This window comes from Cebidichthys violaceus, unplaced genomic scaffold (assembly GCF_023349555.1).
Source record: "Cebidichthys violaceus isolate CVI_PGR_0920_01 unplaced genomic scaffold, fCebVio1.0.p SCAF_7, whole genome shotgun sequence".
Lineage (NCBI taxonomy): Eukaryota > Metazoa > Chordata > Actinopteri > Perciformes > Stichaeidae > Cebidichthys > Cebidichthys violaceus.
In genome coordinates, this window is record NW_027176927.1 from 10886374 (window position 1) to 10909860 (window position 23487).

Sequence of the window (23487 nt, forward strand, 5' to 3'; positions counted from 1 at the left end):
TCAGCATTGGCTTCACTTTTAACCATATCTATAAATACTACTGCAAGCCCAAGTGTGAGTGAGAGAAAGAGAGCGGGTTGTTTCAATTATATACTGTTTCTGTTCTGTTAATAGATAAACATAGGAGCATGTTTGCCCACATTAAGCTAATGAAAGGTTGTAACTCAAGCTTATGCATTGTGTTTATATTCATTACTTACATTTGATATCATGCTGTATATTTTTATGCAGCTTTTTGCATCTAACTTGTGATTTACGACATGAATCTAATTAAGTCTTGTGTGTTATGTTGTCTCTCCCTTTTGTCTTTATAGGTTTGCAGAGAATAACCTCCGTAGATCCCACCTGTCCGGTGTTCGAGACATCCCCACCAACAGTCCAATAGTCCAATCGTGCACTTGAGACAAATGCAATTGGGTTTTGTCCCATTCCTATTTTGGCAAGTCCAAGTGTCGTCCATGGCTCGTCGTTTTTTAAACCGGTAACCACTCAGCGCCAAGCTGGACCCGAAGACGCTGCCTCCCCACACCTGCTCCTGCTCCTCTGCCCCGCCCCCTCAGCAGTCTTCCGATCACACGGCGTGGCTCCACGACTCAGGGCTTCGATTGGCCAGTGAAGAGGAGGAGGAAGAGGAGTATGTCAGTGAAGCAAGTCTGTCGGCTCCATTCCAGGAGTTTGCGGCGGTCTACAGAGATGCAGAGACCATTACTGGTAATGTCGCATGCACACGTTATAACCATATGGTAGACAAAACTTGCTGGATTTCATTTGGTAATGTAGAGTCTGCACTAGATGCATAAATATATTATTCAACTGTCTGACTCAATAAAATACGTATCAAAGAAGATCTTCATCAGAATTCAACCCAAAACGATACAGTAATAACAACCCAGAATCTCTACTGGTTTCTGGAATAAGCTATGAGGGACATTGCATGCTGAGAAAGATGGTGAGAGTGAGACATGTGGAGCTGTGAGAAACTGTCCTCCTCTGTGACCCGTTTCTAATGTCACATCCTGTCAGTGAAGCGGCTCCAGGGGACCTCAGCTCTCTGTATAAAACCAGCATGTGAGAGGAGCTCCCAGTGGACCGTCTCTGTCAACCCTTTCACTCGTCTCCCCTCCTCCTTTTCTCTCAACACTCGTGCCTCTTTCCAGCTGAGCAGAGGGACACTGATGTCTCGGCTACAGCGGTCACAATTCAGCTGTGCTGTGGCCCCATCTCCTTTCTCTTTACAGCCTGAATGAGTCCGTCTGAACTAAGTGTCCGACAGACGCTTTTCTACAGCTGAAGTGATAAAAAGATTAATGGATATTGATTAGATTTTTTTTGTTTTTGTTCTTGCTGCCCTAATCATACAGCAGTCTAGATTGACCAAACCTGGAATCAGACACTGATGACAGACAAACCTTTTAGAATCACAATTTTTACGACAGACTTCAGCTGAAACCGCGGTTCTAGCGAGTCCAGCACACCATCTTGTGTCTCATGTGATGAAACTTCTAAGGGAAACTATTAAGTGCAGCATTGTTAAGACCCTGAAGAAAGGTAGGGAACGGGGCCCAGAGAAAGGGAGCTTAATACGACCTGGCCAAAAGCCACTTCAACAAGGTCGTAGGGGTTGCCAAGCACTTGTACTGCACTGGACTAATGAGTTGAGCAGCGATGGAGACTATGGCAGTTTCTGACATGCACACACAAAAGGAAAAGGACCTTCCTGTAGCTTCCTGTAGCATGTACCTTCCCACCCTTTACCATGACCTCAGTTCCTTGTATTATTAGCCCCTTCATCATCCACCCCGTAACAGCCTTAAAGCAAAGCATTGTGGGCGTTTTCTTATTGGGTACGATTTGATTCGTACGATAAAACATTCACTTCTTGATTTCAGCTTTGCATGCAGTATGTAGAAACAGATTGGTAACATGCAACCAACAGTGTAACACTTTCTTGCAGAATTACATGAAATGACTGTGGTAACATCTACTGTCCTGTGTCTTTAACACTGAAGTCATTCAAGGGCAGGAAAGTTAAGCAGGTTAGGTCAGTACTGCCACCTGCTGGTATGAGGGGACTATTATAACAAACTTAACTTTCCAGTTCAATCTGTTGCATTTTAAATTCTTTTCTTTTTATTTTCTTCATTCCTTCTCTATCGGTCACATGTCCCTGCCTAACTCGCTAGTTGGACACTTCCTCGCTGAGAGGGAAAGTTTGTGTGGGAGTGTGTGTAATTTCACTAAGTCTAGAAGATGAATGAGCACAAAGAGCTGAATAGAGCAGCTCATTGCCATGGGGCAGTTCCTGGGCGTGAGCTTAATTCTCCGTGGTTACCAGCCAGCAGTGATGTAAAGAGTTGAGTAACTGTGAAATTATGGGATGTTTGGTGAGGTAAGAGAAATCAGGAGCAGCCAGCCAGGCAGACAGACAGAGAACTGGAGAGACACAGAGGCAAAGTTACGTAAGTGGTCTAATGGAGTAGAATCCAAAGTGCTGAGTCTGCTTCCTGAGACTGAACAATATGACGGCATGTGAAAACATCCATTGTGTGCTGCAATGTTTAGACCAGAGCTTCTTGTTCACTGTTTGCATTGTCTCTCACACATGCGCACACACGCACACATAGTAGAGACGGAGCCAGGTAAGGTTGAAACTGTGTTGACCCGGTGTTGCGTGGAGACATCAGCTTCACTGAGCTATTTGTTGTCTATCTGTAGTTGTTGTTGACTTTTAGTAGTGTGGCCATTTTTTAGCATTCTGAATGAACTCTGGGTCTCTCGGATGTTTGCCACATTCAACAGTGTTACCATGGATACAGTGTTTTTGAACATGAAAAGCCTGAATCACCTAATCTAGAACTGACAGCAAGCAGACTGGCTGGCTCCGTCTTTGACAGAACAGGCTGCACAAAGACGTTCACAATCCTCTTTTGTTACTCTGGCTCATTTTTCAGGCTCATGAAAGCGATGTTGTTAGATGTGTGTTTACATATCTGACACGGTCACATGTCCCGTCATGACCGTGGCTCCTTACTCGATTGTTCCCAGCTCTTTTATCTGGCTTATTTTACACAACGGGAGCTCATTATTTCAACAATAAAAAATAAAAAAATCTCGCCAGTTCTCATATTATTTTATGTTTTACACATTTTCTCTCTCCTTGTATTGTCATATAAAAATATATTTTTTACTTTTCTGAAGTTTCTGAATTCTTCCAATAAAACCGCCTCTCTATCATTTTTCCATTAGTTTATATTTATAATGATCCCTCCTCATGTTGTGTTCATGTTGCGTATTGTTCAACAACCCAGTAAAATGTTCAACAACTAATCAGAAACACCAGCTTACACTTATCCACAAAATCATCAGTTTCTCTGATGAGGACTCTTGATCGACAAAACCGACACATAACCATAATGTTGTGCAATCATAAAGCATTAAAATCACATCTACAAGACCGCTGCCAACAGAAAGCACAGCAACTTTTAGGATATAATCTTGGTGGCAAATGTGATCTGCAATCAAATTGGACCCCTAGTATTAGTGGTAGTTGTTTTGATACAAGCTAACACATTAGTGAAGAATGACAACAAATACTAGGCTGGGAGATTTACAGGGTTAGTGACATTTGAACACCTTGGTACAGCCTCCCACACGTAGATCTCGTAGTCTGCTAGTGATATTTGACCACGTTGACGTACTCTTGTGTATTTCAAGTGCTTGACCGCTTTCAACTGTAGCCCAGTCTAATTCTGGACAGGGTTGTGCTGCAGCTACATGTGAACAGAATGAAGTATTTGGTCGAATGGCTCCCATGAGGAAACTTGGTAGTACGTGTTAGTGGGTTGTTTGTGTGAGTCTCGTCATTCTTTTTATTGACTTTTGTCAAGAAAGGTACATTGTTTCTAGAAGACAGCCGGCTCTTTCCCAAATATAGACATACAGGGCTGAATTCAAACTTTCTAAAATATTAATTAAAAAACGTCCTCTCGCCAGGAATCCACCAAATACAAGAATAACTTGGAGGAGTCTGTGTTTGTGACCAGTGGTGGTCCATAAAGCACAAGTTCCATTCAGAAAAGAAAAAAACCTGAAAACTCTTAACATTGACCCCTCACTCTGTACTATTTTTTATATGTTAAAACTACTTGGGAAACACCCTTACTGCTCAAATGAACACAAATTGTTGTAACTCTACAGAAGGAACAAATGTACTGATAATAGGTGCCATTCAGTGCCAAACACGCTGGGATCTGTAGGACTACATGAGTGTGGTTTCGGTGGTTCTTCTGCTGCAGCTGTGCTCATGTCAAACAGACCATAATTACAAATGTAACCGGGCTAAATCTGTTTCATGACCTGTTGCTTAAGACTGTTTTTACACTTTTACACGTATATTGTCTCTTTAATCTTTATAGTATCGTTCATCAGCTCTTTGTCTCTTAATGTATGAGTTCAATAAAGAGCAACTGTAGCTAGGAAAGACAAACAGTAGGAACAGCTTGAGGCCTGTGATTAACCACAGTGTGTTTGTACTAAAGCAGGATAGGAAAAGAGAGAGAGAGGAGGGGGCGGGGGGGTGCTGCTCTAAGGAAGAGTCCAGCTGGGTTTGTTGGCTGTTAGAGTGAAGAAGAGAGAGAGAGGGAGAGAGAGAGAGAGAGCCGCAGGGCGGTCCATGTGGATACCGTCATTGGCATGTCAGGCATGACGAACCAGTTTGGCTCGGGTCTCTTCTCCTCTTCCCTCCTCCCTCCCTCTTTTCCTGTCCTAACACCCAACGCTGTCCTCTAAAAGTTGTTAGCACCCTCTCTCTTGTTCTTCCTGTCTCTCACCCTCCCAACACTCTTTCTCTCTCTCTCCTCTCCGTGTTATTTCTTGCGACCTTGCCCTCTCCGGGTCCGGTGGAAAATGTGAACAGAGGGCAGCAGAGTTGGTGGCTGTCGGGCTTCAGGCACCATGAGTGAGTACGCTGTGCAGAGCATGGGTTTCTGGGAGTTTCAGCCGGTCTCTAGTCAAGTTTATGATGAGTCCGGCTGATATCTGGGGAAATGCAGTGAGATAGAGCTCCTCTCACTGTCTCTATCTCTCTATCATCCCTTTGTTTGTTTGTCTCTCTCAGTCTGTCTTCCTGTTTGTCTGTGAATCAGCTGTTTGGACTTGCTTCAACACGTTAACTTTATTTTCAAGCCGATATGTGTGAAGGTAACTTTAAACCCTACACTGTAAGTATAAGGAATATTTTTTAAAGGTTGAACGTTTATGAATGTATTGTATTAGGGTCAACTTGACTCTTTTACTATTTTTGGCCACAAGTAGCACTATTGTACTGTAACAGCCTACAGGAGGCAGCCATATTGATTCATCGGATTTAAACCCGCCCTATTCTGTTCAGCAACATGAATCCATCCCATGTGCTTGTGTATAGACCCTTCTTCTTTGTGGTGAGCTAATTTTGGGTCTCAGTCCAGCGATACACTTAGTTGTATTATGTGTGAAGTGTTGGTACTTGTGTGAGTCAGCTGTTAGTGAGGCAGTAAGCAGCGTTCTGTTTTAACATTGACACTTATTCGTTTACGTTATTTCTGTGCTGTAGTTTGACCAAATTCTGCTTTGGATCTGTGTCATTATTAGCAGTGTATTTCTACTGTATAGGCTACAGAATGACCTGATCCGGATTTTGACACTTCAGCCTTTCTGTGTCCTCTGCACATGTTGCTGTGCTTAATGCTCATACTGACAGTGGCCTATTCTTACACTTGAACTTGAACTTTCTGGCTCTGGTGGCTTCTAGTTGCCGCTAATGTAATTCCAGCAGTCTATATTTACATTTGCATATTGGACTTTAACTTATCTTGGTCATACGTCAATTGTGTTCACTGATCCCAAATTAAAAATGGAAAAGTTTAGAAAAGTTGACACTTTAATTGGTTTCTACAATGTGCTCCTTTTAACACATTGTTACTACTCTCCTGCTAGATGTAAAGTAGTCCATCTGTTGCTTCTTACTGGTGGTCGGTAAAGTGCATAATGTGATACAGTTCACTGTCTCAAACGAGAACCCAAGTCAGCAACACTCTTGTTTACTTTGTACTTTGGACCTGGTTAACTTGTTTTGTTCTCTTTGCAACTGATTTAGCGACAGTTTCCATTTAATATTGACAACAAGGCACTTTGCAATAATTGTAAAACTATTGTGTTTGTTTGAATAAATACAACGTACACAAACACACACATATACACGCACAAAAACTTTTCCTGTCTCCATTGACCTTTTGTCAGCTCACAGCACGGGTTTGTGCTATAATTATCCTCATCCACGTCCTATCGGTACTCATTTTAGGAGCCAAAGTGCGTTGGTCATATTTCATACCAGTGCAGATGAGAAATTTTGTGATTCTGACCAGCAACATCCCCATCAGGATCAGGTTTGCACAAATATTATTTTGATTCATTTCTGGCTTATTATATTAATATTATTGATTTAGTTTCAGAGGATTTAACACTTAGTGTTTTCCAAAAGGCACCACAGATTCGCTAAAACTCACTGTCGGTCTGCTGCGGTACTGTATATGTTGTCTAGTAAAAAGAGTGGTCATGTGAAATGAAGAGTCAAACCAAATGTACAATAAGCCAATGACAATAATATCAATCTTCTTTTCTGAGAATAACAATGCTATTCTAAGACAGCACAAATTACTGAAAAGGTAAAATGGATGGCATTGGTAGGAAGTGCAATTTAGTACTTATGTTAGTGTTGAAACCTCATTGGCTGTGCTGCTGAATGATTCCCCAGCTGGTGTGTGTGTGTGTGTGTGTGTGTGTGTGTGTGTGTGTGTGTGTGTGTGTGTGTGTGTGTGTGTGTGTGTGTGTGTGTGTGTGTCTCCCCTTTTTCAGCACAGTCAGTCATTCAGTCTGGATAAGCAAACTGAGAGACGGCATTGTTTGAGAGACAGACAGACAGAGAGAGGGAGAGACGGACAGCAGAGGAGAGCGACAGAAATAGAGGGGAGACAGAGAAACAAAGGACATTATGTTTACTGTATGTTAATTCTCATTCAATGTCTGCTAATTCAGTCTATCCACGAGCTTCGGAATTCCACATTTCTGTAGAAAAAGCGACCAAATCCCTAAATTCTGTGTGAACAGAGAGAATGAGTACTCTAATGAATACCCCTGTTAATAGCATATTAAACTGACGTGTGAACAGAGAGGCACATAGCTGAACGCTTGGGTGAGATTATTTAGTTTTCCACAGCAGCACACAAATGTGGCTGTGTGTGATTCAGTGATTTTCAGTAGAAGGCTGCTGGTGACTTTAAGGAGACACAGAGAGTTTGTACACCGGATTAGCTGCCATGTCGGAGATGACTTCTTGTGATGTATAAATGATTGCAGGTCCATTAATTATTATACCCAACATGAAGTCAATTTTGGTAGCAGAAGCTGTTTGTTTAATTTCTGGAAATTGTGCAGTTGCTCTGTAGTTGTAGCTGAATGTCTGTTTGACTTTTGAGTAATCCTGTATCTAAATCATATGGGCTAGGGTTGCATTATTGCAGCCAGTAACGGATAAGGCTGTGGCACAACATCACCTGGGTTTCTACTGTCATGTTTTGCAATTGAACACAACTGAGGGGGAGGAACTGTACAGCCCCAATGAACCTGACCTTCAGTTGGTCTCCACTTTTTAATACTACACAGTAGATACAAGTAGTGGTGAATAGTTCCTCTTTTTACCACTAGAGGGCATCCTGTACTTTCAGCTCTAATGGGCTGATGAAATGTCTTGTTGGGATGGATTATTTCTTCTTATTATAAATTAGGAGAGAAATTGTTACAAAAACCCTGAGATGAAATTTTGGCAATCATACAACTTTATCCCTGCTGAAGACAATATCACCGTTGTCCACTCCCAATAAGTAATGCCTTCCTGTCATGACTTAAAAAAAAAAAAAAAAATGTAGTGCCAAAGAAAAGAGTAATAACTGCAAGGTGTCTGTCTGTCTCTCTGTGCAGATGTGTGTAACAGTACTGATTTGCCAGAGCTCGAGATCATCAGCTTACTGGAGGAACAGCTGCCCGTCTACAAGCTGAGGGCCGACACCATCTTTGGCTACGAGCAAGATGATTGGCTGCACACGCCACTGGTGGACCCCAACTCTTCCCTCGACCTGACGACTGAACAGATAGAGGAGACCCTCAAATACTTCTGTAAGTTCATCACATACTGCAGATTTAGATGCTTTAGTGGAAAAATACAGTGTTCAACTTTATCCTTAATATGATGATTGTTGAGGTAAGAATTACATTTTGCGATTCCACAATTGACACAAATTGACGACTCGTCTTTGCGGGTATCATCCCCTTCTCAAATACTATCATCAACATGACGTAGAGAGAGAGAGAGAGAGAGAGAGAGAGAGAGAGAGAGAGAGAGAGAGAGAGAGATCTTCCTATCAGTGTTGGCGTGTCAGCTGACCATGGTTACCACAACAAACGTACTCCATGCGTCTCTCTCTCACTCTCTGTCGGTTGATGTTTTGCTTTCTCTTGCACTCGGCTCTTGTGTTGTGTATTTATGCACGTGTCTGCTCTCGTCTTGTCAAACTAAGAGCTGCCTTGTAATTGACGGCCACACTAGCTGTAAACCACACACACACACCAAATTGAAAGCAAAGAAACACACATAAAACACGTGCACACGACAGACCAAGGGAATGAACGTGTTTTTTTCACAATCAACAATTCAGTTAACTAATTCACATGTACTTGTTGAAGTGACTCAGGGTAAAAACATTGTTTCTAAAAATAGATCAAAGGTTCCATAAATAGGCTTAACGGAGAACTGTAGCTTCACCTTGTTGCCCCATGCTGACACGGTCACTTTGGCCTTGACATTTATCACAGCCAGCCAGACAAGGCAACGACAAGGTCATGTTGCATAAGAAACAGTATAAGGTATTTGCTAAATATTCAATATAGGTTTTTGTGCTTTACTATCAACCGTTTCCTTCACATATTTTTCACTCGGTTAACCTCGTCCTGGAGACGTGTTGCTTCTCATTATGACCTCAAAATGATGGCCGGGTGTCGACACCCTAAGGGCCATGAAGGAGGAGGGATGGGCCATATTAGTTTCATCTTGGTCATAAGGCTGTGTTTCACTGAAGTCTAGGGATATTTTCTCTCCATATACAGTAGGTGATAGTATTTATGTATGTATTTATACAACTACTTATGTTTACCTGGAGCTTGCATTGGTTAAAATTGTGTAACACCATTATGAATAAACAAGGTGATGTGCGCACTGGTGCATCATGATTATTTTACTTGATTAAGTATGTAAGCCTAGCTATCGTGTAGCTGGTGATAATTATTGACAACGATATGAAAAGTTATCTATATTTATATGGATAATATTGTTTCTTCTCATAGTATTATTTTCATCTTTTGGTATAGCAACTGCAAACTTACCCCAAAAAGTGGTCATGGGATTTAATGATATTTTAAATACATCCCTTAGTGAGTCTGTCTTTAGCCTGATAGCTGTTGGTTTTTGGCCTTTTGTTAACACTTTCAAGCTGGTTGACTTTAAACTGTGCTCATATTGTCATTGAAATGAATGGCATATTGCATTTTGTCCTGATGACTCATCATTGTTCTCCCAAGCACTGTGCATGTACTCATTTTGTCTCTCCCGAACTAAAAGGACCAGCCTTGAATGCCGTTGTGTTCATTCATTTTGGGTTAGCCACGTCACCTCTGCCAACACCGCACTGCTTTCCTGCTAACTGCTTTTACATGCTATGCCGCTCAGGCCTTGGGAGTCTGAGCCTGTTACTATAGCAACCTCACAGAAGGACAAAGTGGAGAAGAGGAGGGGGTGATGCTTGCATACGAATGGAGGGCGGGAGCAAGCTAGTGACACCGCTACCCCGTGATTGGCTGGATGCATCCTCTAAACCCCGCCCGCCCCACTGAGTCATGAGCATCATCATTTCTACTGCAAAACCCGTGACTGCTGCTACTCGCTGCTCTCTCCCTCTCTGTATCTCCGTGTTTATTGAGTCATTGTTGGAGATGCAGCGGTCCATGTGTAGAGCTAGTGCTGTCACTGAGCAAGGGATGTTACAAAAGAGAAGGCAACTGTCATAGTATGACCTCAGGAAAGACTCGGCCAGAGGACGGACTGACAGGAAGCTGTAAATGGATGGAGACATGAGGGGAAAGAATGTGGCACATTTGCTGAAGCTTTGGAGTGACTGTGGAAAACTAATGGACAGAAAAGAAAGAAGACAGACGGAGATGGCAGATTCCAACTGACACTGAAAGGCGATGTTTTTTTCCTTCTGACAACGGATGACGCAAGTAACGGTTCTGTGGGATGACACGCAGAAATGGCACCAGCATCACAACAAATATGGAGCATAATACACTGACAGTTTGCAGTTAATGAGTGTGGGGCAGAAGGGACATATGATGAGAACGGGCAGATTGTCACTAATCATGACTGTGTGCCAGCTGGGAACTGCTAAGCATGCTGGGACGGCAGAAGCGGACACTGACTGATTAACGGACAGTACCAGTAACTAGTAAGACCCCAGCGACAAACTGGTTGTCTCAAAGCATGCTGGGACATTGTGTTTGCCAAATTTATTTCACCTAAGTATGCTGGGACACTGGAAACGATACAGCTGTCCGTCAGAGCAGTGAGGATGAACAGACGAGGCCAGACCAGAGGTCAGAGGTTTGTCAAGGGAGACTACTACGAGCTGGACTGGTACTATGAGGAGTGTACTGATGGTAAGACGAAAGTCTGCTACAGTTTTATGCAGTGACATCTAGCTCTTGAAGAGTTGACTCTAACTACTAACAACACTGATGTTACTGGCTATGAATGGTAAGAGGTCGATTTCATATATACTAAAGTGATTTCTGTTGGTTAGTTGAACTCGGCTGTGGGCGTTGTGTGAGATAAAGAAATGCATTTAACAGTGATGGCTTTGGTGTAACCGCTGTGGTATACTGTATCCAGCGACGGCACCAAAATACACGAGCTGTCTAGAAACTACACTAACACAAGTGAGCTGTTTGCTGCACTATTAGATCCTGAGCTCTACTTATGTGTAAAGTACTCTCTGATAAATACGTTTGTAATCACAGTTCATAGATATATAAGAAGTGCTTTGATAATGCTGTGTGTGTTTGATAACCAGCTAACCAGGTTTCATAATGTGTCCTCTGCTGACACACAGACTGAGGTTAAAGTAGAGAGAGGTGGTAGTAGGATTAAGCTGGATTTGTTCATATTAAACAAGCTTGGTGAATATATAGACATGTATCCCCTGAACATAATAGAAAAAAGTGGGTTTTCTTTTACTTCCAACACACAAAAAAAAATGACTTAATGTACTTCAACTAAACCCCTAGTGGAGCAATCTTTAACTGATTTCTTTCAACCCAGAGAATGTGACCTTGTGGACTGGCATTCATAACACAAGAACTAAACCAAGAGAGACGTTTCAGTAAGACACAGCAGCCTTAAAGCTGCTGCTACAGCAGGCAGCGGCTGCTGGATACAGTAGGTGTTGTAACAGGTGATGTGTGGCAGCTGAGTCAGAGTGGCTTCTATAATAGGCCCACAGAGTAGCGTTTAGGACGAGCTGTGGGTGGAAGTGTGGGCAGTGGGACTAAGGTGGGTTGGTTGGGATTCCTCTTTGCCGGTTGTGAATTGGTATAAGAGGGCTGTTGGTGCTAATGTCAGCTAGCTGCTTATGAGGAAGTCACCGGTGGCAAAAACAGTTTATTTTGAGAAGAGAGGTGTAATGAGGATATATATATAGGCATATATATAGGCAGCCAGTAGACTGTCTAAGTGAGTAGCTGAGTGAAAGGAAGCAAAGTCTTTCGAGAGAAAGTAAAAGCAGTGAAATCATTGTATTAGGATTCGGGAGTGACGAAAACTAAATAAAAAAAAAAAAAACTATTCGATTTAAAAAATAGATACAGCAAGATGATAATGAATAAAGGATGGCTGCAAATCTTTAAACTTGCCTATTCATTTTAGAATTTGGCGCATTTATGTAACATAGCCCAGCTTCTTACAACATAGTGTTGCAATCTTGCAGTAGAAACAGTATGTAACCTGTGTGGATAACGTAGCTACAGATTTACACACACACACACACACACACACACACACACACACACACACACACACACACACACACACACACACACACACACACACACACAGAGACAGACAGTAAAGACATGAGGACTGATGGTCCCTGTTCATGTGACATGTGTGACTAACAGCAGGTTATAGAACTGATGGGTTGATGACCAGCCTGTTGGCTCTGGCTCTTCCTCCCTCCCTCTCTCTGTATCTTTCTACCGTTGTCTCTCCCCCCTTGTCCTGTAAAGAAGCGTGTTTATAATCCATGTCCTAATGTGCTCTGTAATCCATTTCACTCACTCCAGCTACAATTTGCATAATTATTATCCATACGGACACCGGTGCATTATTGTGAATTTGATAGCAGTACATGGAGGTTATCTGTGCATTTATTGTGAAGGTTTGATGGATTAAGGGAGAGAGAGATCCATTGGTTGTTATGTGCACTATGTTATGCATGTGTTACAGGGATTCTCTGTAGAGATTCTTACATAACAGTTTGAGACAGCCCAGCACCTCCCCCATGTGAGCTGTGCAGCTTAAACGTCTGCAATATTATTTATCCGTGGCATCTAACCCAGGTTTGATTTTTATTTTTTGTACAACTGCGCTTGATGCTGAAATGATCAAATAAACAAATGAGCGTACAATTTTTTTGATAAATCTTCTTGTGAAATGTGGAGGCAGAAATAGAAAGCAGCTGGTTTGGTGTTATTCTGAGATGTGCAAGGGAGGGATGTGGAAGTAGGTTGGCTTATATTTAGCCCAATGATTTGCATGCTGCTCTAAGACACCCCTGTCGATAGCAGACTGCCAAATATTCTTTGGCACTTCTAGCAGCCTTCAAAACAAAAGGTTGGATGGAGGGCAACCATGGCGGAGGGCGAGGGCTGAGAAAGAGGGCAAGCTCTCCCTCCACTGGGAATGAGACGGGATGAAGGGATAATTATAGGAAACAAGAATGAAGCTGGGAGACAAAGCATGGACTGTTGTGTCACCATTTAATTTGGTTTTAGAAACCACTGAAAACGAATTGTTTGTTTCCGCGTCTATATAGATGAAAGCTTTTTTCCCTTCATATCCCGCAAGTTTGCGTTTGCTTTTAGAGTCCAAACTATGGAAGCACATTAGATTCTCAAAAGAAAATCCGGATTTGATTTTGGAGGTTTTGTTTGAATCAGAAATGACCTGCTGTATTTTAGAAACTCAGTGTTCAACTCTGTCAGCAAGTAAGTAGTTCCTTGGCCTTTGTAGCAACATTACCAACAGAGAAGCAGTTTCTGTGCTCCCCCCCAGTAGTAAGTAGTACGTATAAACGTATAAGAGGCTTGAAGGACACAAACCGAGATTGTTGTAGCAAGGTGGATTTCTTGATTTCGACGGGTTTATATATGCAACTGTCTAAAATCTTGTTTGTGTAAATTCCCTGTCCAATTTAGTAATTTTCTTCCAACTCACTGTACAAGACAAACAAATGAGGCGAAAAGCGGGAGAGTGTATGAAAGGGATAACGGAAAAAGAAGTGGGAGTGTAAAAAGTGAATGTGACCAGAAAAGCAATGGGAAAGTACTGAGTACTGTTTGTCTGGGTCTCCTTTGTTGCCTGCTGCATTGCATCCATAGGACCATTGAGTGGAGTTACTCAAGCATGCAGGACAGTACTGAGCTGGCATCAGTTTACTCGACCAATTACAGCAATTATAACCCTTGAGCAGTGACCAATGAGCAGAAAAGTGGGGCTGCTTTGATGCGTCCATATTTATCTATGAAGGGTCGGGGCTTCTGGGTCGTACGAGCTCGGCTCACATGAACATGTGACATTGACATACAGTATATACAGTTATTCTCCGCTTGTCTTTATGAATGTGAAAAGAAAAGTGTGGAACATATGACGATAAAATATGGTAGTCATGTCTCAACAATAGTAACATTCATGACAGTTTATTAAAATGTGCATGGACCAGCACGCAGGACGATCGAATGATTCTAATGATAAGATAAAGGTTGGAATCTGGAAAGTTTCGGTCATCGGGCCACAAGGAAGTCTCTCAAACTGAATGGTTAACTAAAGTGGAATAACAAACTAAATATGCTGCAGCATCGAAATGCGTGTTGGTATTTTTTGAAACTCTTACAAATACTTTACTAATGGACCCACACTTTTGCCAGTATGGAGGCAGGCTTGTAGAGACAGGTTTTGAAGTTTGGTATTGGACTCATCCTTTTATTATCCATTTTCCATAAACCCTTATTGAAGCTGCTGCATAGTCACAGTTACAGTTGAAAGTAGCAGTCTTTTTGTGAAAGTAGCAGTCTTTTTTCAGGGCAGTCGTTTGAAATGCTTTCTTGCTTTTTTGAATGCTTCACATTATATCCTTGCAAAGAACAATTTGGAGGACAGAAATGCTCAAACTGTCCATTCTATTGATGTTTGTCCCTTTAGATAATGACTCCACAGTTCGGCGCTTATAAAAACTTGCATTGAAAATCATTTTATTCATTTAATCGATTGTCACCCTTCCAGCCCAAATGAAGCTTGCTATCCCATGAATCACACCTGATCTTACAGGTTGGAGGTTTAACATTCACATATAAAAGGTTTCACTGTGACTGGCACGCCCTGAAAACAGGTGCTGGTCTATTATTGTTTGCTCAGCTCCATTGTCACCATAGTGGCTGAACAGGACTGTACCAAGTTAGTTTCACTCGAGGGGGGTTGTAAAAGGAATTGTTTTCTTTTGGAGTCGAAGCCTACCTGAGAAACAGGTGTCTCTCTCAGCTGTGATTTGGTCCTGTTGGTGCCAGCCTGAACCATTTCCTCAAAGTGGAAAAAGTTGAAAAGTATTGAAAGGTTAAGGATTCCAAAAAATAAAGATTTTTAAATGCTCTCATGTGCTGTGTTAAATCTATTTTAACCTAGTTTTATGACTTTAAAAAGATGATGGACAACCTCCTCTATACAGTATGTGTCTTTGTCCACCCCCCTGTCTGTGGTAAAGTAGAGTAGGCCATCCACTGACCAGTCCCAGAGGAGACGGGGAGGAGTCAGGTTATCTGGTTGTCTCGCAGAGCTACCTCAAGGGACAACTGATACACACACTTTGAGAAACTCCATCAGCAGACATCATTTGGTACTTGACAGATGCACACAGACAGACTTTGCCACTCATGTACAATGGAGTATTTTGAGAGACATACTACACTATACACTACACGCACCTATTGTCCTCTTGGGAACTTTGTTAGATGTGTACTTTCACATCTAGGTACACACTGATTAGGTATTGATTCATAGATTAAATCACACACACACACCCACACACAGCCAAAGTAGGAGCCATGGTGTTGCTTCTGCAGGCGTTGTGGTTTAGAGGGTAGCCTTCTTGCCAGAGTGGAGGATGGCACTGCTCACAGCTTCCGAGGACGAGCCGGAGTACTCCAACCAGCCAGAGGAGGACGAGGAATATGTTTGTCCACCTACTCATGATAGCACGGAGCAGGAGGAAGAAGAAGAGGAAGAAGAAGAAGAAGAAGAGTATGTCTGTGTTCCCGCTCATGGAAGCACAGAGCAGCAGGAGGAAGAAGAAGAGATAGATGAAGAGCAACAGGTTTTGTGGGAAGGTAGACTTCATTGTAATTGCGGGCATCGTCTCTGTTGTAATCTTCTTCTTGGTTCTCTAGTCTGAGTGTGCCAGCTGGCTCAGTGTATCTGCAGCGGGATTCTTTCCTCTTAATTGTTTTGTTCTGAAGGGGTTTTATTGGATACCCCATGAAACCCTTTAAAGGGTACTTTTGTCTCATGTGGACTGTGGCTTTATCCTGCAGGTGCAGTCTCTAATGTTAGTGTTTGTCTCAGCACAGCATGGTCCGGTTACCTGCTAATTTGACATGTTCAAATATGGGCTTGGCCCTTTATCCCAGCTATCACATCAGTGCTAAGTACCAGCATGCATTTTAATATTTGTTTAAGAATACACAAAGCTACCTACCTGATATGTAGTTCTTTAGATTGCTTAATCACTTTGGGATTTTGTTCAGAGTTCAGTAACTATTCTGAATTTTTCAGAGAGAGACAGAGGTTGATGATGACACAGAAGGACGAGCATTTTGAGAGATGTGTACGTAAACTAATGTGTACGTAAACAGTATGTCTCATGCAGGTACTAGGGGCGGGCTCTTCATTGATCTAGTTAGCTGTTAGCATTTATTACAAAATATGCATGAATATAAGAGATATTCTGTTCAAAAAGCAAACATGATTGGTCACTTTGTAGTAGTTGTATGAGGTATTTGGGTCAGTGCATGAGACACTGAGGTTACTGTGGCATAAACAGTTTTTAAAGTGGCAGCTAAGATGAATATTAACCCGGGTCCAATAAGGAAATGATACTGGATGATACATACTTGCACTATTTTACATTTTACAGGCTGCGTTTGGGGTTTTGATTAGAATAACAAGGGCTGCTTTCTGTCCTGGTGTTTGTTTGTGGTCTTTAACCTGTTTGTTGTCTGTTGCCCAGTAGCAACGGGGGGGAATGGAGACAGAACTCCAGACGTCTGGCTTCATCAGCCCGCCTGCTGCAACGCAGATAGATAGAAAACCAGATAATAGGTCCTCGTTGAGCTTTAACTACTTTTCTACTCAGAACTCTGAGTCACCAAACATACAGTATCTATTAAGGTATATCTATATATAGTATTTTTTTTAACATGATGCCTGTTCTGATCTAGATTGGTAGGGGGAATGAGACATAAGATTGAACTTCTCTCCTTTATCAACGGCTTGCCACAAGAAAGAGAGAGAGAGAGAGCAAGTGAGTGTCAGTCTTGAGTTACGTGCTCTCCGTATAAAAAGACAACATCCAGATCACATTCCAATATTAAGTTACACTTCCTTTTACGTTATCCAGCTTGCAATTCCCTTCTCTGACCTCTGTCTGACCAAAGTGGCCGAGGATCATAGCTGTGTTCTCCTTAAACCTGTTTCTCTGCTTAACTCTCAGCCTGCAAACCATCTTTTTACAGCAACAAGTTGAAGTGAAGCCAAATGTCCACTGTCATTATCAAGGCTCTCTATTGGCTCACAAGCTTCCAATAGTTATTTTCAGTTGTACCCACTTATTGATCTGACTTGGGTGGAGTGTTACTATGGTAATAAACCAGCATGTTGTTCTATAGAAAACACACAGACAGCACGACAGGTTAACAGGCTGCACCCTGTGCTATCAAGTTAGTTTTTTTCATATTGGTATGCTTTCCGCTTATCACCATGCTGGTTTGTTCCCCCGGTAACAATATGTGCCACAACAACTCACCTAGGAGAGAAGGTAATGTGTTTTTTTGTTTTGTTTGCATGATCGTGACTGTATCATGACCAAAATACTTGCAACACTAATGCTTTTTGGTGCTAGTAAGCAAATGCCGGCATGCTAACATGCTAATCCAAGATGGCAAACATTACACTTGCTAAAAAGCAGCATTTAGCTGTTGTGCCTTTAGGTGCAGCCTCACGGACCCACTAGCATGGCTGCAGACGATTAGTGTGGACTCCTTTTCAAGTAGAATCTCTTTAGCTTCTCAGAACTATTTACAATCAGAGTTGTTTGACAAGTCTACCTTTGAGTAAAAATATATGACAAACTGCTCTTATTTAATCAAACGAAATGCTTCAGTGAAGCTGCCCAGTGGCATGCATGCCCATTTGACCTTGTCCGTTATTTAATAATGAATGACAATGATGGGAAAATGTCCTTAACTAAAGCACAGTCAACTGAGGCCTAAAGTTCAGCAGCCTGACGGTACACTGTCAGTGATATATGAGGATATGAAAATATGCTTTTTGCATTGGCTAACTCTGTTTTGCATTGTGGGAAGCCAGAATGTCTCTCTTTTACAGCTCTGTTTTGTATGAGCCCGATGTGACAACGGCCCTTCTAAACTGCAGTATTATTATATTATTTCTGTGGAACAGAGATAGTTAAATTGCTGTATCATATTATCTTGCTGTGTCTCCTAGTACTGTATGACACATCATGCAATGTTGGACATTACACCTCCTGAAGGCGCAGCATCACCCACCTCCTCTCTCCAACTGAGAGTGTTAGAAGTGACTAACGGGCTGTTCAAAAGTAAAGGTGCTCATAGTCTGATACATCCGCACCCCCACACTTTATCTACACACAACTTCAGAACAACTCGAACCAAATGGGCAACACATTTTCAAATGAACCAATAAAACTAGTCGCTCTCGAGGAGGTTTTAAACAGAATGCTTCTAATGGGTGCGTTAGCCCCAGACTGAGAGTCTTACAGTTGCATTTGATGTATTCTTGTTAATCATTTAACAATCTTGTCTGGATTGTTAAGTGATTGATTTAAAGTTCGAGCTTTGTACGAGGACGGAGTTGATAATAATGAATGTGTGCAGTGCTGGGTGTGGTTCCTCGCATTGACCACTGTGTCTGCACTCAGTAACTTATCGTTTGTGAATCACTAGGTAGGAATAGTGGGTTGTATATGAGTATAGCGTGTGGAAGTGTACTTCTTAAGAATTCATGAACCAGATTCATGAACCAAGAACAGGATTGCACTCCTTTATATCAATGAGGGTAGAGTAGATATTGGAAACACCTCTCTTTTTAGCACAACACAATTTAACAGCACCATTAAGTTTCTCAAGATCTCAAACATGTTGTATATATTCAGTCACTTACAGTAAAAAAAACCTCTATTACAGTTTTAAACACTGTAGAGGAGACCTGAAATTGCTGCCATGCTACCTGGGATGAATGCTATAAGATCACAAATTGAATACATGGTTTAGATTTACTATTGTTTTTTTAAACACAGTGAATTGACTGCTCAATAATCTACTTTGGGGTTTTTGTATTGAGACCTCTTCTTTCTTTCTCCATGCAGTACTGTGTGCTGACAGAGTGGGCCAGATGACGAAGACCTACAGTGACATTGATGCCGTCACTCGACTGTTGGAGGAGGTAAAATCATGTCGAGTTAGATCAGTTAAAGTAAAAAAAACCCACAAATGATTACAGTATATGCAGACTGTGAAGCACTTTGGTCAAATGTTACGGTGTGGGCTGATCACAGGTTTCTCTATGAGGTTAATAGCAAAGGAGGTTTGATGGAACCACATCATAAAACCAGCTGCCGGCAGTCGATATTCAAATCTAAGTGATCCACATCAGCTGGTGAGAAGCTCAGTCGGCTTTCTCTGTATAAATAAAAGCTGTGAAAATAGACTGGTGTCATTGTTAAATGACCCATGAAATTCAACAGCCAACCCGCCACCCAACTATTGACTAAACATGGCATTCAAAGATGTCATACCATCAACAAACTGTTTTCACCCTGTCAGAGATGGCTGACCTCTATTTCTGTGAGAAGTTAACTTCCTTTGTTTGACATTGCATTAATATCCACTACATCCTGATCTAAATAGGTGTGGATTTTGCACACAGCACTTGAAGGCTGGAATAATTGTTGTTGATTGCAACAAGACATTCAGAAAAACAGGAGTGCCTCGCAGTCATTTGTATAGATTCATAACAAGCTTTTAATTACAGTAGTTCAGTGTTGGGAGTGTTCTGGTGCTGCGGTGGGTTTGCACTTATGAGAGATCTGTGCTGCTGTGGACAATAGGAGGTTGAGGTATTAAGTGTTCTTGTTTAAACACACCCTGATGGTCCTTGAGTAACGTGTGCACATTATATTTTTTTTCTTCATTCCACCTTTTCCCACCTTGTTGAGGTGTTATTGTTTACATTTTACACTTGCTTTGCTCCTTCAAATACATTACTCCTAGACGACAATTTTACAATGCCGTCGTTTTAAAGTAATAGTTTGGGATTTTGGAGACTCCATTTATTCACTTTCTTGCAGCGAATTAGATGAAAAGATCAATAATACTCTCATATATGTAAATTCTAAATATGTAGCGAGGGCCAGCAGCCAGTTAACTTAGTGCAAAGACTGGAGACGGGGAAACTGCTCGCACGGCTCCAAAGATAAGAGTGTTATCAGTCCTCTTAACTAACTCATGGCAAAAAAAAGCAAATAGGCGTATTTTCCTAAAACGCAAAATTATTTGTTAAATATCTGTTATGTTTTGAACCGCTTTGCCGTAAGAACACTAAACAAAACTTTCTCGGTGCAGAAAGAGCGCGACTTGGAGTTGGCGGCTCGCATCGGACAGTCGCTGCTGAAGAAAAACAAAGCTCTCAGCGAGAGGAACGAGCTGCTGGAGGAGCAAGTAGAGCACATGCGAGAGGAGGTACACAGCGAGAGAGAGAGTGTGTGTGTGTGTGTGTGTGTGTGTGTGTGTGTGTGTGTGTGTGTGTGTGTGTGTGTGTGTGTGTGTATACAGTTTTTGGGAAATGTCTTTATAAGTATATAGGCCTTTGTCATTTTTATAGGTCCTTAGAGGTAGTCAGGCATGTCTTAGAACATGCTACATCAGTGTAATGTCCTCCATGGGTTCTGGAGTCATAGCCATCTCTTCTTTTGCTTTAACTGTCCTCCGTCTACATGTCTTCCTCAATGTTTCCACATATAGGTGTCTCAGTTGCGTCACGACTTGTCCATGAAAGATGAGCTGTTACAGTTCTATACCAGCGCTGCTGAGGAAAGTGAGGGGGAGTCTACCACCTCCACACCGTGAGTCTCCTTTCATTCACCTCTCTCTCTCTCTCTCTCTCTCTCTCTCTCTCTCTCTCTCTCTCTCTCTCTCTCTCTCTCTCTCTCTCTCTCTCTCTCTCTCTCTCTCTCTCTCTCTCTCTCTCTCTCTCTCTCTAATAGAATGTAGTGCAGATAAACATTGGAATGTAACTGTTCTTGTTTTTAAAAATAACAATAGAATGTGACAGAGGCCGTTGCCACTACTGAATACAATGGGCATTTCACACCGTTTTTATAGCATAGGAGTGGATGATTGACTGACCTGCTGATTCATACGTTTCCCTCTCATGTGTGTGTGTGTTTTCAGTGTGCGTCCCAGTGAAAACAATGTGTCAACTCCAATTTCTTTCCCCCTGGACTCCTTGCAGAAGAAACTCAAAGATCTGGAGGAAGAAAACAAATCATTGCGATCTGAGGTACACACACACTTACACATACACATTTTTTTTTTCTTTTTAAAGAAACCCGTTTTCTGCTTTGCTTTGTTTGAACGGTAAATCTTTGTATTGCATTATTTATCGAAGTACAATTGCATTTAAATATTGTCTCAAATGATGAGACCCCATGTAATGAATAGAAACCACCAATAATGATCATGAAATTCTTATTAGTCACATTTGTTTGTTTATTTATGTGGGATAGTGCACATTAATCAACATCGACGTCAACAACATGAACTGAAGTGTTTGATTTAGTTTGTTGGCACAAACAATGTTTGTTTAATTAGAGTGTCTTACAGTCGAAGCGTGACCTTCTGGATCTTTTAGGAGAGTTATGTATCGGGGTGATTAATAATGACCACAGTATTGATTAGTATTGTCTGGTCTTTTTGGGGTTTTTTCAGGCCAGTCATTTGGAGACAGAAACTATCTCTTATGAGGAGAAAGAGCTGCAACTTGTCAATGACTGTGTCAAAGAACTACGTGAGTATTGGACTGACTGAAGTCATATTATGCTCAATGTTACATGTCAACTACCGTGTCTCTCTCTCTAAAGGCAGTGAGGCAGTAGAGAGACATTTTTATTGCAGATTCTCACTTCTGATGAATCTTTTGATGTTTCCAGGTGATGCCAACCTGCAGATGTCCACTCTGGCTGAAGAGCTTGCCAGGAAAACTGAGGACGCCTCCAGACAGCAGGAGGAGATCACACACCTCCTCTCTCAGATAGTAGACCTCCAGAAGAAGGCCAAGATGGTAGAACCCCCCCCCCCCCCCCCCCCCCCCCCCCCCCGATGTATCTCATACTGATAATGTCAAATATCAGCTCTTACGGATATGTCACATTAGTTATTTATATTTTGTCTTAACAATGCATGTGTGCAATGCAATGAAGCAGAGCTTAAACTACAGCGGTTACAGTGTTTTTCGTATCCTATTTTGTCTTTGGTGTTTGCAGTATGCCGTGGAGAACGAGGAGCTGACTCAGCACTTAGGTGCAGCCAAAGACGCCCAGCGACAGCTCACTGCTGAAGTAAGGCAATTCACAACCCACCGACTACCTGCACTAATAAAGCACTACATGTGACACCTGATACGACACGATCCTTAAAAGCCCATTTCAGGCCTTCATATAACAATTTCAGTCCTGTTGAAAACTAGAATGTCTTCAAGACAAAGCTGGTCAACCGAGTCATCGTTTACGTCACTTAAATTTCTTAAAATTTTTAATCAAGATTTAAAAGTAATTCAATACATATACATAAGTTATTCCCAAACAGAACTACACATGCAATTTTTTCTCTCTACATTTCTTCCCATGTCATCGCTCTCGATCTGTCTTTTCCCTTCCTCCAGTTGCAGGAGTTACAAGATAAGTATGCAGAGTGCATGGAGATGCTTCATGAGGCTCAGGAGGAGCTGAAGAACCTGAGAAATAAAACTCTACCACTCAGCACAACGAGGCGTTTCCATTCTCTGGGTCTGTTCCCAATGGTGAGCTTATTTTCACTAACCAGTCTGTCAGTATCTCCATGGTCACAGCTGCTACAAAATCATTTCACCTGCTTCTCCAGGACTCTCTGGCAGCAGAAATAGAGGGCACCATGAGGAAGGAACTTCAGATGGATGATCCAGATGTAGAAGAGCAGAGGTACATGCAGTTAAGAGCCTGGCTCACCCTAAAAGGGAAACATAGATACAGGGTTGTTAATGATGAACTTCATAGTGAAATGTTCAGTGTTGATATATTAGGACCATCAATTCAATAGATCTGTATATTTTGTGATCATGTTTCTCCAGACTGCAGCCTAAGCGAGTGTTCCAGACAGTGAAAAACCTGAACCTGATGCGTCAGCAGCGTTCATCGCTAGCCCCCTCCCCCCTCAACATCCCAGGCTCCAATCGGACATCATGCCTCACCTCAGGGCTCTCCAGCAGGGTGGGCACGCCGCACTCCGACTCCATATATGGTAGTGACACAGGAAGCGGGATCATCCTGGACAACAGGACTAGCAGTATCCTGGAGGGTCGAGATGATGGGTATGGACGGATGGACTCTGCAGCGCACATTTAAGATGTTCAGTTCTGTCTTTGCCATTACTTTCCCAGTTTTTTCCTCAACATCTCCAAAAACTAAGGGGACACCACTCACTATATTTTTTGTATGTCTGTGTCTATTG

General features: G+C 42.0%; 1 protein-coding gene across 6 annotated transcripts in view; it reads left to right on the top strand.

The window, feature by feature from the left end:
- The first annotated feature begins 492 nt into the window (after window positions 1-492).
- trak1a (trafficking protein, kinesin binding 1a) overlaps window positions 493-23487 on the top strand; it is a 34433-nt gene continuing 11438 nt past the window's right edge. For 2 of the 6 annotated variants that reach the window (XM_068736337.1, XM_068736342.1), the window contains exons 1-11: window positions 15173-15795; window positions 19092-19168; window positions 20347-20463; window positions 20746-20846; window positions 21175-21283; window positions 21712-21790; window positions 21933-22063; window positions 22266-22340; window positions 22664-22801; window positions 22882-22958; window positions 23108-23347. In XM_068736337.1, coding sequence (XP_068592438.1) covers window positions 15573-15795; window positions 19092-19168; window positions 20347-20463; window positions 20746-20846; window positions 21175-21283; window positions 21712-21790; window positions 21933-22063; window positions 22266-22340; window positions 22664-22801; window positions 22882-22958; window positions 23108-23347 — 1367 coding nt within the window. In that variant the 5' untranslated portion in view covers window positions 15173-15572. Of the gene's footprint in view, window positions 712-4772; window positions 4958-8013; window positions 8209-10014; window positions 10898-15172; window positions 15796-19091; window positions 19169-20346; window positions 20464-20745; window positions 20847-21174; window positions 21284-21711; window positions 21791-21932; window positions 22064-22265; window positions 22341-22663; window positions 22802-22881; window positions 22959-23107; window positions 23348-23487 lie in introns of those variants that run through there. The other 4 variants (XM_068736341.1, XM_068736338.1, XM_068736339.1 and 1 more) reach the window with 4 other exon arrangements.